Raw genomic sequence first — 16,330 nt, 5'->3', positions numbered from 1 at the left:
TCTAAGTCTGTATCACCCAGCCCACTGAGCCTTCTGCCGGGTCTGACTTCTCCCCTGACGGCCCTGCCACTACTGTCTGTCTGGTGCTGCTGGACTCCCGCTGCACTCAGCTCTGTGTCATGCAGGCGCCTCCACGTCTGGACCCTGGTGCTGAGAGTTTGTGATCAAACACCTCTGTCTGTGGCTGAGGGCCATTGGCTGTAGATAGTATTTCGTGTTTATTGGCACGAGAAGCTAATTGTGAGAGGAATTTTTAAAAAGGTACAGTTAAGGAATTATTCCACTTTGTTGTCTTACATTATCATTTAGTTCCTTAAACTTTTAAAAAATCATGTCAGCCCTGGCTGGTGTGGCTCAGTCGGAGCGTCGTCCCATAAACGGAAAGGTCGCAGGTTCGCTCCCCAGTCAGGGCACATGCCTGGGCTATGCATTCAGTCCCTGGTTGGTGCAGGTGGGAAGAGGCAGCGACCGATGTTTCTCTCCCTCTCTCTCTCTCTCTCTCTCTCTCTCCTCTCTCTGAAATCAGTTAGCATGTCCTTGGTGAGAATGAAAAAAGAAGTCTTGTCAAGGATACATATTTCAGTTGATTTTACATCATTTTGAACATTTATTTAGGGTAAAAAATAACATTTGTTTCATAATTACGTAGCCGTCCTGGCTGAAATGTAAGGTTTTCAGGTTTTTAACAAAAACTGTGGTGCTAGAACACAGTTGGGTACATGCTGTCATTAGGAGTCCTGCCTTTTCATGTTAATCAGATTTATATTAAAAAGTTCTGAGTCACTCCTTCTAAACTACTGAAACAGTAGCCAAACCTTTCAGTTCCTCGTTCAAGAACTGGGAGCATGAGGACAGTCATGTCCCCAGCTCACGTGTGCTGTCCTGTCCCCGCAGCGACATCGCGGGCATGCTGCTGAAGTCCACGGGGGCCTTTCTGGAGTCCGGCCTGCAGGAGCGCTGCGCCGGGTTTTGGACCGGCGCCGACGACAGCTGCGCTTCGGACGAGATAAGGTGGACGCTGCGTTTTCTTTCCCCTCCCATTTAGTTCTTGATAATGAGCCTGAAGTCAGCTGGACTCGCACCTCGCTGAGTTGTTATACTTGATGAACTTGGGTAATAGACCTAAAAGGGTTTATTTCTGTATTTTCTTTTCATATGGTTCTTTAGGCATGGTTTTGTGGACAGTGACTTAGCCTAATAAAAACAGTGAAATGGCACATAGTTTCAGTTGGCCAGAAACAAGTGGAATAGAATTTATCCACGACTCCCCAGAATGTCTTTAATCGTACCCCTGTAGCAGTCCAGTAATGCCTTTGACACTTGCCGCATGTTTATTGCTGTCGTGGTTAGATTGTCCCTTCTGTTGAGCTTCAGGCTGAAGTGCCTGAAACCATGGCTGACTCTGCTGCGTTTCCTCCGCCTCCGTGCAGAGGTCTTCAGGCTGCAGCGTGTAAAATTGCTGGCCTTGCAGCACGTGCTCAGTCTCAGAGCCGTTTTGTGGCCAGTTCAGCAGCGTCATGGGGCTTGGCCTCAGGCAGTGCTCAGGTGGGACTGGCTTCTCTGGGGCCAGAGTACTTTCTCCCACCATCTGGAGCCTGATGAGAAGCACAGGTTGGGCTTCGGAACACCTGGGATGCTCTCATGCTGCAGATAACGACAGTGGTCACCACAGATTCCCTCCTGGCACAGCACTGAGTGGCTGAGAATCGGAATGAATCACTTGTAGAAGGCCTTGATGCTTTGGGAGCTCGGTGGGGGGGCCACACCAGAAACGGGAGTTCAGGAGCTGAGATGGTGCACCAGTGCACAGACGGCTCAGACGCTCTGGGTGTTCGTCAGGGCGACTCTGAAACTCGGTTCATGCACAGCGGGTGCGGGGGCTGGCTTGTCCTGGGTCCAGGGGCCGCTGGACTGGCCACCTGAGACCCGCTGTGACGGCATCTCAGCACCCCAGTGTCGCAGACACTGCCGTGGACACGATTTCGGGCGGAGCCAGTCATTAAACATCTCCTGGCCGCCAGTGGGTATATAACCTTCTAGTTAGAGTATGAGCCGGGAGCCAGGAGTGTACACTCTAGGACATCACTGTAATGCGCTCTTTGGAAAATTGAGCTTACTGCTATTTGAAGGTTATTAAGTGTGCCCTATGTACTTAGAGAACACAGACACTTTCTGGAAAACTAGGTGGAGCAGCCTGCTGAATATTGCGGATACGTTTCCATTTATAGAATCTTCAGTCTTTATTAACGTGGTTCAGAATTTGCTTCATCTTTATGGTTTCACGTCTGTACTCACGCCCTGCCGCACCCTCACTGGGTCTTGTCCCCCTGCAGGAGGTCGGTCATCGAGATCAGTCGGGCCCTGAAGGAGCTCTTCCACGAGGCCAGGGAGCGGGCCTCCAAAGCCCTGGGGTTCGCTAAAATGCTGAGGAAGGTGAGAGGGCGGACCTCACTGATGCTGTGACTGACTTGTTTTTAAAAAGCCAACTCTAAAGAAGTTTCTTTGTAACTGTGATCCTAGGACCTAGAAGTAGCTGCTGAGTTCACACTTTCAGCTCCAGTTAGAGACCTTCTGGATGTTCTGAAATCAAAACAGTACGTTAAGGTAAATATTTAGTGTGGTATAAGTGAAGTATTTTGTCTTTTTACTTTGCCCTAAAACAGGAAAGCGGTGTCTTAAGGGTCCAGATAGTAAATATTTTGGCTTTCTGGGCTATATGCTGACCCCAGTTATAGGGCTAGAAGACCATGTTTTTCATACTTGACTTATGATATCTTAAGAATACAGGTAGAATAAGCAAATATTCACTCAGATTGTTTATTTTATTAGGTTAGTTTCACATACATAGTTAAAATAATGTGTATAAAGTAATATGCTAGTTTTAAATAGTGGTTTTGTTTTTCACCCTCACATTTCCTAAACACTTTCTGCATGAATTTTGGCGTCCTCGATGTCACTCGGCCACTTTCTGAGTTGCCATCTCTGCTCCCGTTTAAGCTCTTTGAGACTCAGTGTGTTTAGGGTCTTTGGGTGGTGTTGTTACTAGAGGGGAAGCCTGCAGGGTGTGCCGCCCACAGTCATGGGTGACGTGTAGGGCACCGTCACCGTGTGTTCCTTGTGAAAGTGTTTCTTCTGCACCGAGTCAGGCGACGTCCTCTTTCAAAGGCGCCCCCCGCACAGACTCAGCGGGGCTCCGTGTGGAAGGTTTTTGGCCGCCCGCCCGCTGCTGGCTTTGCTGCCTGGGAGCAGCTCCGCTTAAAGACGCCATCGCCAGCTGCCGCGGGTCGAGGTGGTTTCAGGTGGCCTCCCCACCCAGAGAAGCGTTTTCTCTGCTGCTGCAGATCCAGGAGCCAGCGGAGGCCCTGCAGGTGGGGAGCCTCGTGCGGGGTTCTGCTCCGGTCACACGGACGGGACTACCGCGGCCCCTCTGTGCTCTGGTTCAGTGCCTCTACCTCTCCTTCCCCAGACCCGCTTGTGTTTTTCTAGGTTTTTAAAAAAAAATAGTGTTCCTATAATTTATGACATTTCTTATTTCAAGATTTTGGCTCGTTCCGCCCCAGGTACAGATTCCTGGCCTGGAAAACCTGCAGCTGTTCGTTCCGGACACCCTTGCCGAGGAGAAGGGCATCGTGCTGCATTTGCTCAACGCAGCCGCAGGAAAGGACTCCTCCAAGGATGACGTGCTGATCGACGCCTACCTGCTCCTCGCCAAGCCCAGTGACCGTGTGCGGGATGCAGAGGACGGCTGGGCCACGTGGGAAGCCCCGCTGATCAAAATTGTGCCTCAGGTGGAGACTGTGGACACCCTGAGAAGCATGCAGGTGTGCCCCCCTCCCGGGCCCCACCCGCCGCCTCTCCCTCCCTCACTGCTCCTTACGAGAGTTCTTCCAGGGAAAACGGATTCCTAGCAGTTCCCGAGTGGCGGGTTTCACCGCCATGGGCGTCTCAAGCACACATTTCCCCAAAATAGGCCTTGGTGTTGCAGCAGACAGTTTTGTAGCATTGCTTGTGCCAAACATTCTATCTAAGTCTATAAGTATGTTAAATTATACTGGACTATTTGAAATATTTTATTTATCTTTTCTTAGTTCAGCCGTGTCCTTAGGTCTATATACCCATGATCTCAAAGAAATGACCTTACTCATTGAAATTGTAGTTTTACTGGCTACTTAGTTTTCACTTGTGTAGTATAGTCTGTTACCTACCTACCTAGCAGAGTCCCCATCATTATATAACTCACCAGGTAAATTAGCAGCTTCATTAGCAGCTTCCTTGTGTTCTGTGTTCAGGTAGGGGCGGTTTTGGCAAGTGCTTACGGGCCCCCTAAACCCAGCCTGACCGGGCTGAGCCCCTGGCCCATGAATGCAGGTGTGCTCTTTCTGGGTGCACCCCATCTCGGCAAGTGCCACTCAGTCCGCTCAGCTGTCTGAACCAGCATGTGGAGTTAATGTGCGTTCAGCCTCCGACCCTAATCAGCAGCCCAAGCCAGCCCAGAGCGTTTCCAGTCAGTGACCCCGTCTCTGCCTCCCCCGCTGTCCCCACGGTCACCCCACGTCGCCCCTTTCTGGGACTGTCGCAGTGACCCTCCCCCCTTAGCTTCCCTGCTTCAACTCGCACCTTCCTGCCCCTTACTTCTGCAGGTGTTTGTTTTGTTACTTCCAGAATGATCTTTCTAATACGTACATCTGACCACATCACAGATCTGCTCAAACTACTAAAAGAGTAAGAAGGATAAAGTCTGGTTTCCTACAGTTTCAGTTGAGGTCCCCAGCTCACCCCACTCACTGTTGCGTGTGCCACCTGCCGTGCTGCTCCCACACACATTCGCACGCGGCTCCAGGCGAGCTGAGCTGCCTGGAGTGCTGGGGTGGTTCAGGGCGTCATGTGGCTCGGTCCCTGGGACTCGTCGCCACTGTGCCGAAGGCCCCAGACGTCGGTGCCCACTGCAGCGCGTTGTGCAGGGGAGCAGCCTGGCTGGACAGCAGCTTCCTGGTTGGGTGGCTGCCGGCCTGGCAACCCTGAGGTTGGCACTGCTTTCCCATGGGGTCGAAATTGAATGAGGAGGCCGTAACTGTGTCCGGTTTTAGCCCCCACACTCGCTTTCCCTCCAGGTGGATAATCTTCTACTAGTTGTCATGGAGTCTTCTAATCTCGTGATTCAGAGAAAAGCCTTCCAGCAGTCTGTCCAGGGGCTCGTGACGCTGCGTCAGGAGCAGACGTCCAGCCTGCCGGTCATTGCCAAAGCGCTGCAGCAGCTCAAGGTACTTCTTGTCGGCTCGGGCGCAGCTGGTTCGGTCAGGCTCGGAGGCCCTGCTGAGGAGCAGGCGTGCTGTGGTGTGATGCCGTTCAGCTGTCCTCCCCTGCCCCTCTGTGCCCAGGACCGTGTCTCCGAGTCTGAACCAGCGAGTCCCTGGGTCTTCCTGGGGACCGTGGAGCCACAGGGTTAGAAGGGGTGGAGATTTGAAGTTACGTGACTCATAGTGGTCCCATGGTCAGTTAGTAGAAAAGTTGACATTGGAATGTAGGTCTCTTCATTCCAACTTTTTATTCTTCAGCAGTGTATTTACTGGAGGTACTGCAATAACATAGTCTGGAAGAAGATTTGTTTTTTTCTTTCACGTAACCAACACATCAGCCAAGTGAACTGTGATCGCGCCGGTCGTAGGCAGGTGCACGGGCCTCAGAGTTTGCAGCGGGCCAGGGCCAGGCCTTCGCTTCTCCTGAGCTCCCGGGTTCGCCACCTTCTGGGTCCTGCCCCACGTCCCAGGTCCTGCCTCACGTCCCAGGTCCTGCCCCATGTCCCAGCCTTGACCTCATCCACATTGTCCCGCAGGCCGTTGGTCACGTCTTCCCAGTCACGTGAGGCTTGTCTTCTGGGAGAAGAAGCATTTCTCACAGTTACTGGGAGTCCGATGGGCGTGGTTTTCTCCAGTCCCTCTGACTGCTTTTACTCACCTACCAGCGTCACCTCTTTCAGACTGTCCTCCCCTCCAGGACCAGTGCAGGGGACTCTTCCTCATTTAGTGTGAATCAGTGAACTCTGGGGAGTGCAGAACGATAGGTCAGGTGTCAGGAGTGACGCTGGTCGTTCTCAAGCATAAGGAATTTGTAGCCTAAGGACCTGAGTGGTCCCACAAGGTTGTAGGGGCGGGAGAGGTTGCCTGGGAGAGGCAGCACCCAGGACGAGCCAGAGGGGAGGCGTTCCAGCGCAGAGGGTTTCAGAAGCTGCTCCCTGGGAAGGGGCTCCCAGGGGGAACGTGCGGGCGTTGGGGTCCATGGGCCGGGCCAGGGGAATGCTCGCTGAACGTCAGGAAGTCTGGTGGTCTTGGTGTGTACAGTGGAAAGGCGTGGGAAATGAGGCTGATACAATCAGGTGGCGCCATCAGGCTGTGGAGAGATCTTAGATTTTACTCTCTGAGCCTCAGGGAGTTGCTGAAGATTTGGGGAGAGTGTTTTGGAACGATGTGTAAGGGGACCATCTGATGGAGACCATGTGTTCAAAGGGGCATGTTTATGGGTCGGGGGAAAGGAGCCCAGTTTGGGGCTGTTGTCGTATTGCTGAATGAGACAACAAAGCTGGAACTGTTGGCATTTTGGATCAATAATTCCTTGCTCTGTGGAGCTGTCCTGTGTATTGTAGGATGTTTAGCAGTGTCCCTGGCCTCTATGCGACAGGTGAGAGTAGGTGTGACCCTTCCTCCGGTTTTGACAACCAGAAATAACAGTGTGCCCCGAGGGGTGGATGGGATCTAGTTGGGAACCCCAGAACTAGGGGGGGCAGGGGGTCTGGAGGACAGGACAAAATGGTCATGTCCTGGAGCTCATTTATAAGTAAACCGTGAGTGGGCTTGCTGGGCGTGAAACCCTGCTCGCCTTGGAGCAGCCGCCCAGAGCAAGACCGGCTGGCAGTCAGCGTGTGAACTGTTGACAGTCGACACATCTGCTCTGAGACCACATTGCAACTAGGCGTTACCGTTTTACATGGGTTTTTCCCCATTTCATAAGATGTTAAAGAATACCTAGTAAAAATGAAAGTGATACAATTCCTCTGTTTTTGGTCACTCCTTTGGAATAACCAAAATAACCGTGGCTGAGAAATACTGTACTGGTTTATGTCTGTGTGGTGGATGATGAGAGAAAGCTTCCTTTAAAACACGTAAGTGTTGTGTGATTTGCTTCGTTTTGGATTAATTGTGGTTTGGGACTCTTTAGAACGATGCGTTAGAGCTTTGCAACAGAATCGGTGATGCCATTGATCGAGTGGACCACGTGTTCACTTCAGAATTTGACACCGAAGTCGATGAAGCGGAATGTGCCACGTTGCAGCAGTACCACCGAGAAGCAATGATTCAGGGGTACAACTTTGGGTTTGAGGTAGGTGCAGAGCAGGAGGAAAAACACAGCACCACTTAGCAGTTGCCTGGTGAGTCACTTACAGAAGTGCTGATTATTGGTTGCAATCTCAGCTCTGTCAAGAATGTCATCCACGCTGCTGCTGAGTATTGGAAATGCCTGTTGACTTTTAGACTGTCGTGTAGCTGCCAGGTTTTTATTTTGTGGCAATAGCTGTCTACTTATATTTAGAAGCCTTCTTTTAAGAGGTGTTCGATACCATAAAGGCACATTCTTAATTTAAACCTGTGGGTCAGACATTGGTGAAAGTGTTTGAAGACATTGTGTTCTGTTTGTGCTGTTCCCAGAACATGTTGTTTTTAATTGGATTTTGCTTTTTGTTTTTAGAAAAAAGTCATTTTAAACAGATATAGCATTATAGTGTTTGGGTATTTGTATAATCGTTTTCTTAATTTTGATGTACATGAAATTTTACAGTATCATAAAGAAGTTGTTCGCCTGATGTCTGGAGTGTTTAGACAAAAGATTGGAGACAAATACATAAGCTTTGCCCGAAAGTGGATGAATTACGTCCTAACGAAGTGTGAGAGCGGGAGAGGCACCAGACCCCGGTAATGACCCAGTGGGTGTCCTTCCTGAGATGTGTGGGGTGGGCAGGACTTCCGTCTTGTATTTGATGGGTGGGGGGAGCAGGCGACACAAAAAGGAGCACTTTGAAAACTGTTTGGTGGTCTTTTTTTTTTTTTAATTTGTTCCCAGATGATTTATCTTTAAGGGAGTTCACATTCTCCCTGGACAGGTCTTTCTGATTGTTGATGTCCCCCCATGAACTTGAAGCCTGTTATTAGAGAGAGTGCAGGGAAACAGACTGGTAACCATTCTCTTTGTTAACAAGCCATTTGTCTGTCTTTCCCAAAACATGCTGTAGACACACTCAATCCTAGGCGTTTATAGAAAGACAAAAAGTGTGTTCTGTCCTAGATAGTAAATTCCCAATTATATCACTTTTCAGGGCTGTATCCACCAAACTGCTCTGACATTTTCTTGGCTGCTTTGTAATCAGTGAACTTCTTCTTTACAGGTGGGCGACTCAGGGTTTCGACTTTCTGCAGGCCATTGAGCCCGCCTTCATTTCCGGTCTCCCAGAAGATGACTTCCTGGTAGGGAGTATTCTGAAGTTTTTTCCTTTAAAAAATCAACCTGATTATTGTCTGTTCTTGATTGTGTGTTTTTATGCTTAATGGTAGTTTTAAAGTATTTTTTATATAATGGTCACGTTGAGAACTGAGTTGTTAAAAAGCCCAGAGTCATCGAGAGCGTAGGAAGACACGCAGTGCTCTTCTGTGCATTCGATGCGGGCGACCTGACTGGTGCCAGTGCCCGGCTGCACTGTGGCCGGGCCCTCTGAAGGACCTGTCAGGGTCGCCGTCATTAACTGCGGGCTCGGCAGCTGCTTTTTAGCATGTAATAAAGATCAAGGGTGAGCTAGTTCACTTCACAGTGTGTCATTTGAGGGTGTGATATGAAATGTTAAATATTATCACTGTTACTTGAGTAAGTTCCATCAGATCAAAAAGATGATGTTTGAAATGTGAGTGTGTTCATTTTACCTCCAAACGGTGGAGGCGATGACAGGAGCCCCTGCTTGTGCACGTCGTCGAGTGTGGAATGTTGGGTGTGCATCTGCTCTCACTTGCAAAAATGGAGTTGTGCAGTGTTTCAAATTGTGTACTGTGTGTATTTAGTTCTTACTCATGCCCATTTCGTTTTAAACTAACTTTGAAAATATTTACTGAGGGGTAGAACGTTCTTTTAAATACACTGAAAGATTCATTTGTGCTAGTTGTGTAATTGAGAGTGTCCTTTCTGTCTCCTCCTCTCCCGTCTGCTCCGGGTCCTAGAGTTTACAAGCTTTGATGAACGAGTGCATTGGCCACGTGATAGGAAAGCCGCACAGTCCTGTCACAGGTTGGTACCTTGGTAAGGTGGCAGTCCCAGCATTTCTGCCGGAACCTGCAGGCATGGGGGAGCGCCTGCCCTCGTGGTCGCCGTCCCTCCTCGTCGCCGTCCTGTACAGTGGTGTTGCGGTCCTTTAGACTGTTCTCGGAAATGATGGTGACAGGTAGAGGAATGGGGTGCGTACACGTAGCGCGCCAATCTCCAAATCAAGGGAAAGGGGAGGTGCCAGCCCAGGTCTTCATACTGGCCAGCAAGGCTTTTCTTTTCTTTTCTTTTCTTTTCTTTTCTTTTCTTTTCTTTTCTTTTCTTTTCTTTTCTTTTCTTTTCTTTTCTTTTCTTTTCTTTTCTTTTCTTTTCTTTTCTCTTTTCTTTTCTTTTCTTTTTCTTTTCTTTTCTTTTCTTTTTTTTTTTCTTTTTTTTTTTTTGCTTACCTGCACCCACCTGCTCCCTGCCTTGAAGCCTTTCCTTCCTTGAAGCCTTTCCTTTGGGGATGAAAGAGCTGTCTGTTGAGAAGCAAGGGCCCCCTGCCCCTCTCCCTTCGAGGTAAAGGTGTCCTTCTCCACCATTTTCCTAAGTGCCATTCCCTACTGATGCAGTCAGTTTTTTTACGGAAAAAAGAAAATCAAGTTCTGCTGCTGTAATATACTTGAATTACAGTTAATGTGCAGTTTCGCATTGTGTTGGCATTTTAAAATCACGTGTGTCACATGGAAGAGGTTGTGTCTTACCTCAGTCTTTAGATAGTAAAGAAAAGCAAAACGTGTTTATGTATAATAAGCACCCAAATTTGAAAACTTAGAAATTTTAAACAATTTGTTACACAAAATAAAGTAATTCATTAAGCAGCAGATGTGTCTTAAAGGGTAGTTTTTAGCTCCAGAAAGTTGAGTGGATCTGGTTTTATATTTGTTTTTTTTCTCTGTAAAATTCACTGTTTATTTATATCTCTTTTTCTCCAAAAGCATCCATGAAATGACATTATCATTTGCAAAACTATTTTAACATTCCATATAAAACATGCTATATTCTTACCAGATTTTCAATTAAACATATTATAATAAATGACTTTGTGATCTCTTAAAGTATTTCTCTGAGAATACATGACCAACAATTCAGTAAAAATTAGTTTTTTAAAGTACTTTATTACTTAGGGATAATTTTTATTATAGGAAATGGCAGTGTAGAAGAAGCATGTAAAAATATAGAAAATGTACATGTAGGAAAGTTTTCATTGTAGAAAGTACTACAAAAGAAGAAAATTCTTACACTCCCACAGTCCTCAGGCACTCACTGCTCGTGCAGGGCCAATAATCGTTTGCTCCGCCTCTCTCCAAACTGCCAGCGGGACAGTGGGCTCCCTGTAGGTTCAAGGCATGTCCTCTGTCCTTATAGTCACTGTGGAGTGGCGGGGACAGCCCTGCATTGAGGGCCAGATTGCCTGGCCATCCAGTGACCTGGGGCTGCTCACTGAGCACCTGTGAGCCTCCTCTTTTAATGCTGAAAACTGAATGCCAGCGAGGGTGCAGGGAGAGGGCGGCCCTGGGAGGCGGGAGCGCTCTCTGCAGGTAGGGGTCATCATCAGGACGCAGTTCTGCTGCTGGGAGGGAAGGGGGCGAAAGTGCGAGCTGGTCAGCGGTCATTTTTGTCGTCGCTGCCCTTGCCTGCCTCCCTCTGCTCTGCCCCTGCTGCTGATGGTAACGGCCTGCTGCGTGGCCTCCCCCTGTTCTGGACGCTCCAGGGTGTAGTGACACAGATGCTCTGCCCTTCCTTTCTGCTCACATCCTCACACAGCACTCGTAGGGCTGTGTTCCTGCTGTTACTGCATAAAACTGGGATCGCGCTGAATATTCATCCTTGCTTGTCTTACCTGACAGCTGTGGCTGCCTTGTGTCCGCTGTGGGGCCACAGTTCCTCCCGCCACCTCTTCGTGGACATTCATTTTGTTAGTTTTTCCCCTGAAAAATGTCTCTATAATAAATATTCACCACTAGGGAATATCTTGGGTTGGGGAATATCAAGAATAAATATTCACCACTAGGGAAAATGCAAATGGTATATTATTGGCCATTTGCATTTTCCTTTGATGAAGTATCACACTTCTGCAACAGTTAGATGTACATACTCTTAAGTGTTTTGTTTCATCTGTGAAGAATGTTAAACTTGTGTGCTTGTATTTTACCAGAATGTCTCATCCTCATGGGAAAATTTTGTAGTGATTTTGATTCAGTAGTTACCAATGTGTTTGCTGAATTAAAGATATCACCATCTGCACCAAATTATATTTGTTCCTTTTTTCTTTTTGCCTTTGTTATTATTTGATTTATTTGCTTTATTAGTGTAGTAGTTGAGATAATGAGCCAGGGATGAAGATTTCCTAAATTTTTAAAAATACTTCATTTTTTTTTTACAAGTTTTCCCTTCATATTGTTCCACTTTGGGGTGCTCTGTCTTTGTCCTGTTGTAATGTTATTAAAAACAAATAAAAAACATGACGAAGGAAATATTTCCATTTCAGATACAACATTTAGAAACGAAACATATGTAGACTAAAATTGTTAGTACAGGAAGAGAAAATAGGACATTTAAGAAAACTAAGGAGTGGAAAACAAAAGGACTCCCTGTCAGAGAGCAACAGACAGAAGGTGACATGCGTCCATTACTGGTCACACTCCAGTGTTGGACCATTGTCAGCAGTTTTGTAACTAATGAGGTCACTGTTTAAAGTTTCGTCTTAAATTGTATCCATATTTGCCTTGTACCTGACTGTTTAAAAGAAGAGAGGATGAAAACATGGTCTGGGGAAAAAAAATAGCCAGTTCACACTGTGCCCTGTCCTCCTGGTTTGGTTTAAAGGAATGAAGTAGAAGTCCTCGCTCTCAGGAAGGGGACAGCGACCCCTCCCCGGCCCAGGGCCTGTGGACTGTCCTGCCCCGCTCCTGCCCAGACTATGTGCAGTGTAGATACAGCTCTCCTGTCTGTCGGTGGCGCGGCACCGTCTTTGTCTTAGAGATGGCCATGTCGCAGGCTGTCCCAGAAAGGGGTCCTTTCATTTGTTCTGCACACATTGTGTGTGTTTCATCCTGGGACTCAAAAAGCTGGTTTTGACGGAGAAAAGTTTGAATGTGCAGCATAACTGAAAGGTGACGTTTTCCGTGGTGTTTGTGTGTGTCGTATGATTTTCTTCTGGAAGAGGCTTATTTTGGTCACCAGCAGAACTAAGTCACGTCATGTTTTTATTTAATCACCCGGTTTGGCTGTTTCCTAGTGACCCTTTAACAAGTTGCATTTGTTGCCGCTTTCACTGACAGCGATCCATCGGAACAGCCCCCGCCCGGTGAAGGTGCCGCGATGCCACAGCGACCCGCCCAACCCCCACCTCATTATCCCAGCTCCAGAGGGATTCAGGTATTTGGTGCTCACCCTGTCTTTGGTGCTGGGGACCCCTCTGATGTGCATGCTGAACTTTGGAGCCTGCTGGGCGCTTGCTGTGACAACTGCTTTTCCGTGCCCTTATTCACACGTTGTGTAGGAGCTTATATCTGCGTTATCTTGAAGACAAACCACAGTGCCTTAATTGCAAAAAAAAAAAAAAAGGCATGCTCGTCTAAAACAGACTGGTCCCTTTCAAGATAACTTCGTTTCCAGCTTATTTATTACCTGCAGCTACTAAATGCTTTCCAGCCCTGGAGCACCTCTTTTTCTGTCTTTGAAAAATGACCTCAGGGAAGCACACACAGGTGTGCACAGCATAATGAGCATTTGAAAACAGTACTGGACACCAATTTAAAAGTGGCAAAAACTGGGAAGGTCTTTCCAGTCTATCTTGACGCCTGTGTGTGTGTGACCACACGTCAGCTCACTAAAGGGAGTGCAGAGACTCTGCTGTGTTTGAAATACGGACCCTGAGTGTGGTGGCATTTCTGCGTCTTACTGTAGGGGGCGCCTTCTCTCCCCTGGATTATCCCTTTGTAAAGGTCACTTTTACTCAGCAGTATTTGCTAGGAAAGACCACATTTATTTTTAAAATAGAGTTTGAAATTAGGTGTTTTTTTAAAGCAATTTTTCAAACCTAGACCAGAATCTCAGCAAACAGTTTACATTTCATGTTTTAAGATACTTTTCACGTACTCACCGTATTTCATTTTTTACCAAAAACCATGTGCGAGTCTCTCCCCATCTGTCACCTATGTTCCTGAAGCTTTTCTTCTCGCCTTAGCACTCGGAGCGTGCCTTCGGATGTGCGGAGCCACGGGCCCTCCGGCGGCGACTCTGTGCCACCCAAACCCACCAGCAGTGCCCATGACGCCAGGTAGCCTCACTCCGCCAGTGTCCTGCTCCTTGCCCCTCATGTGCACTTCTGCAGTGACCTCGGTTCTGGGGTGTGTCCAGGATACCACCGCAGGGTTTCTTCCCCATGGTGCACAGCCCTTCCTTGGCTCTAGGACCAGCCAGCAAAGTAGATCCTCTGCCTGATTTTAATATTTCTTTGAAGCTGATAGAACCAACATGACTAGGTCTCTGCTAGTAACAAGCGTCTCGGGAGAGTGTCCGGGGAGGGCTGGGCCCCAGCCGGGGAGCTCGGGGAGCTGGGTAGACAGTGCCTTTCCCAAGGCTCAGAGGTGGCTTCTGAGCAGTGCCGTCAGGAGTGTCATTTTTCTAACCAAGCGAGCTGATTCCTGCAAGTGCTGATTGGAAGGAGTTTGTCCAGTGGAAGGGGACGAGCATCCAGGGCTTGTGTCTCACGGAGAGCATCTCGCGACCAGAGAGAGCCAGCAGGAGTCTGGCAGGCTCCAGAAAGCGTCGGGGCCTTCCAGGAAGTCTGTTGTGTTCGTAAGGGAGGTTTTCTGGGTTCCCCCCCTTTTTGCTGGGGGATTTCATCAAGGTCTCCTATGCGTGATCTCGGACATCTGATCCCTTTTAATTCCACCCCCCATCTGGCAGAGGGTCCCTGTGCTCAGCCCCCAGGCAGGGTGTTGCCGGGGTCAAGCAGAAGTTCTGGTGGGGGACTGGTTGGGACAGACAGCGGTGTGGTGGTGGCAGAAGGCGACACAGAACGTAAAACCGACTGAACTGCCTTCGTACTTTACATGGTCTGAAATGTCTGCACACTTTTCCATTTTTTATTCATTAAAATAACTAATATTCCTTGTTTTGGGTGATAAATGTCTATAACATAAAAAATACCAATGAATTTTACAGCTTAAGCATTCAACTAAAAAAAAATTACAGTTTGAAAAAAATTCTCATTTACCCTCTTTACTTTTATGTTTAGAGCATGTTCTGGCCAGTGATCCACATGCTTCCACGTCCCCGTGGGCTTACTGAACTTGCCATACAGAGGGAGAGGGGTGACCCCCGTGACACGCCATCTAGCTGAGGGGCCCACGCTCGGGGACTGTGGCGCCTGCCACTTGCGAGTCCATACGAGGTTCCCCCAGAGCCAGGGCAGGGAGGGCCATCCCAGATTTCGAAGGCCCGTGAGCTGTGTGGTCTCGGATGTGTGTGCAGGCGGCAGTGTGAAACTTGCCTCGCAGGTTTTCAGCATCTCATGCATCCACAATGTGGATAAAGCAGTGGTGCCACCTGGAACCGTGCCTGGCCTGTGGTTGAGTCTTGCTCCCGCATTCAAGCCTCCCATGGGCTCTGTTCACTGCGCCTCAGCCCCCTTCCTGGGCGCCTGTGTGGTGGGCCTGGGAAGACTGTGCATCCCGAAAGTGGAGTCTCCGTGGTTGGTGACGCAGGCCCTGGTTGGTGACTGTGCTGGGAGGAGGCGGGGCGATGCGCGCCCCCCCACTCCGGGTCTGTGTGCAGCCCCTGCCTCGGTGGATCTGCGCTTTGCCCCACAGCAGCCCGTAAATAGCTCCATTTGATTCGCTTCAACTTAGGGAACAGGCTGAGCTTTGGTTACCTTATTGTTTAGGAAACCTGTTTGGCAGCGTTCTCTTGCTGGAGCTTTGATTGGTTGGCAAGAACTGATTGTGAACTTTTTAGAAATTTTGCAAGCCAGTTGCCACACCACAGAAGTTGTCAGACTCGACAACCATTCTTGCACCCACACCCTGAAAGTAGTTACTAAACACTCACCAGCACACGACTTCATTTAAAATGTTTCTCGCCTTTTATCCTAGCAAAGATCTCTGAGGATGTGGCCTCATTTTGTCTCTGGGAAAGAGAGGATGCAAAGGTGTTAAGTGGCTCCTCCGCAGCCCCCATCTCCAGCGGGGCTTAGGAGCAGAGTGTGTTTCTTCATGTTGGCCTCAGGGTTTTTCCACGAAACGGTGCCAGGCTTTTCTGACATGACGATGGAGTACGTGCCCTGTCTCACACTTAGCAAGCAGTGTCCTAGATTTGGGAGTCAGAGAAGCCAGAAGCTCTGCATGCTCCGTGGCCTGTCTGTTCCCGAGACCTTGTTGCCTTAGCCCTGCTCCGTGTGTAGCGGGGAAAGAGCATAAATGCTACCATACTTCACTCGTCATTCATTCGGAAACCTCACACCCGACTTGATCGTGAACTAATGCCATATGCATTTTGGATGATTTGCATTATAATTTTAACACCTCCCTTACTTAATTTTGGTCTTACTCTTTATGAATTCATTCTGGATTGCTGAACAGTTGACTTTGAACTTTTATTCTAGAAAAGCAGCAAATTAACTTGTTCTCTACATGTTAAGCTTCCTGCTCTTCTGCACTTTTGCTTGGCTACTGCTTGAGGAACTGTGAGGTCTTCCCTCCTGTTTTCTTATCAAGAGACTTGAAATCTTTTGAGTTGTATAGTGATTTCAGCACCCTAATATTTAAGTACATAAGTATAATTTGATGGTAATTTGAAATATTAACCAGATTTGGGTGTTTTTCTCCACCCTGGACTGAGGTTATGGAACTCCCCACACATGCCAACACTTCCACAAGTACAGTTTGGTTTCGGGTTTTTAACATAAAACAATGTGTTAAGCAGTCAGGTTTTCGTGGGTTGGCTGTGGGGGGCAAAAACACAACTCCCCTCCTAAACTCCAGGG

General features: G+C 48.3%; 1 protein-coding gene across 3 annotated transcripts in view; it reads left to right on the top strand.

Annotated features, from left to right (window-relative positions):
• Nucleotides 1-16,330, top strand: part of MAP3K4 (mitogen-activated protein kinase kinase kinase 4) — a 90,929-nt gene that overhangs the window by 61,388 nt on the left and 13,211 nt on the right. For 2 of the 3 annotated variants that reach the window (XM_053668728.1, XM_053668730.1), the window contains exons 7-17: nt 895-1,011; nt 2,334-2,433; nt 2,521-2,604; nt 3,561-3,821; nt 5,112-5,261; nt 7,213-7,374; nt 7,831-7,964; nt 8,435-8,513; nt 9,255-9,321; nt 12,621-12,717; nt 13,529-13,621. In XM_053668728.1, the coding sequence (XP_053524703.1) occupies nt 895-1,011; nt 2,334-2,433; nt 2,521-2,604; nt 3,561-3,821; nt 5,112-5,261; nt 7,213-7,374; nt 7,831-7,964; nt 8,435-8,513; nt 9,255-9,321; nt 12,621-12,717; nt 13,529-13,621 (1,344 nt within the window). The remainder of the gene's footprint in view (nt 1-894; nt 1,012-2,333; nt 2,434-2,520; nt 2,605-3,560; nt 3,822-5,111; nt 5,262-7,212; nt 7,375-7,830; nt 7,965-8,434; nt 8,514-9,254; nt 9,322-12,620; nt 12,718-13,528; nt 13,622-16,330) is intronic. The other variant, XM_053668729.1, reaches the window with a different exon arrangement.

The sequence above is a fragment of the Artibeus jamaicensis genome, unplaced genomic scaffold (assembly GCF_021234435.1).
Source record: "Artibeus jamaicensis isolate MK-2021 breed Jamaican fruit bat unplaced genomic scaffold, CSHL_Jam_final contig_497, whole genome shotgun sequence".
NCBI lineage: Eukaryota > Metazoa > Chordata > Mammalia > Chiroptera > Phyllostomidae > Artibeus > Artibeus jamaicensis.
This window is presented reverse-complemented; position numbering and strand designations above follow the sequence as displayed.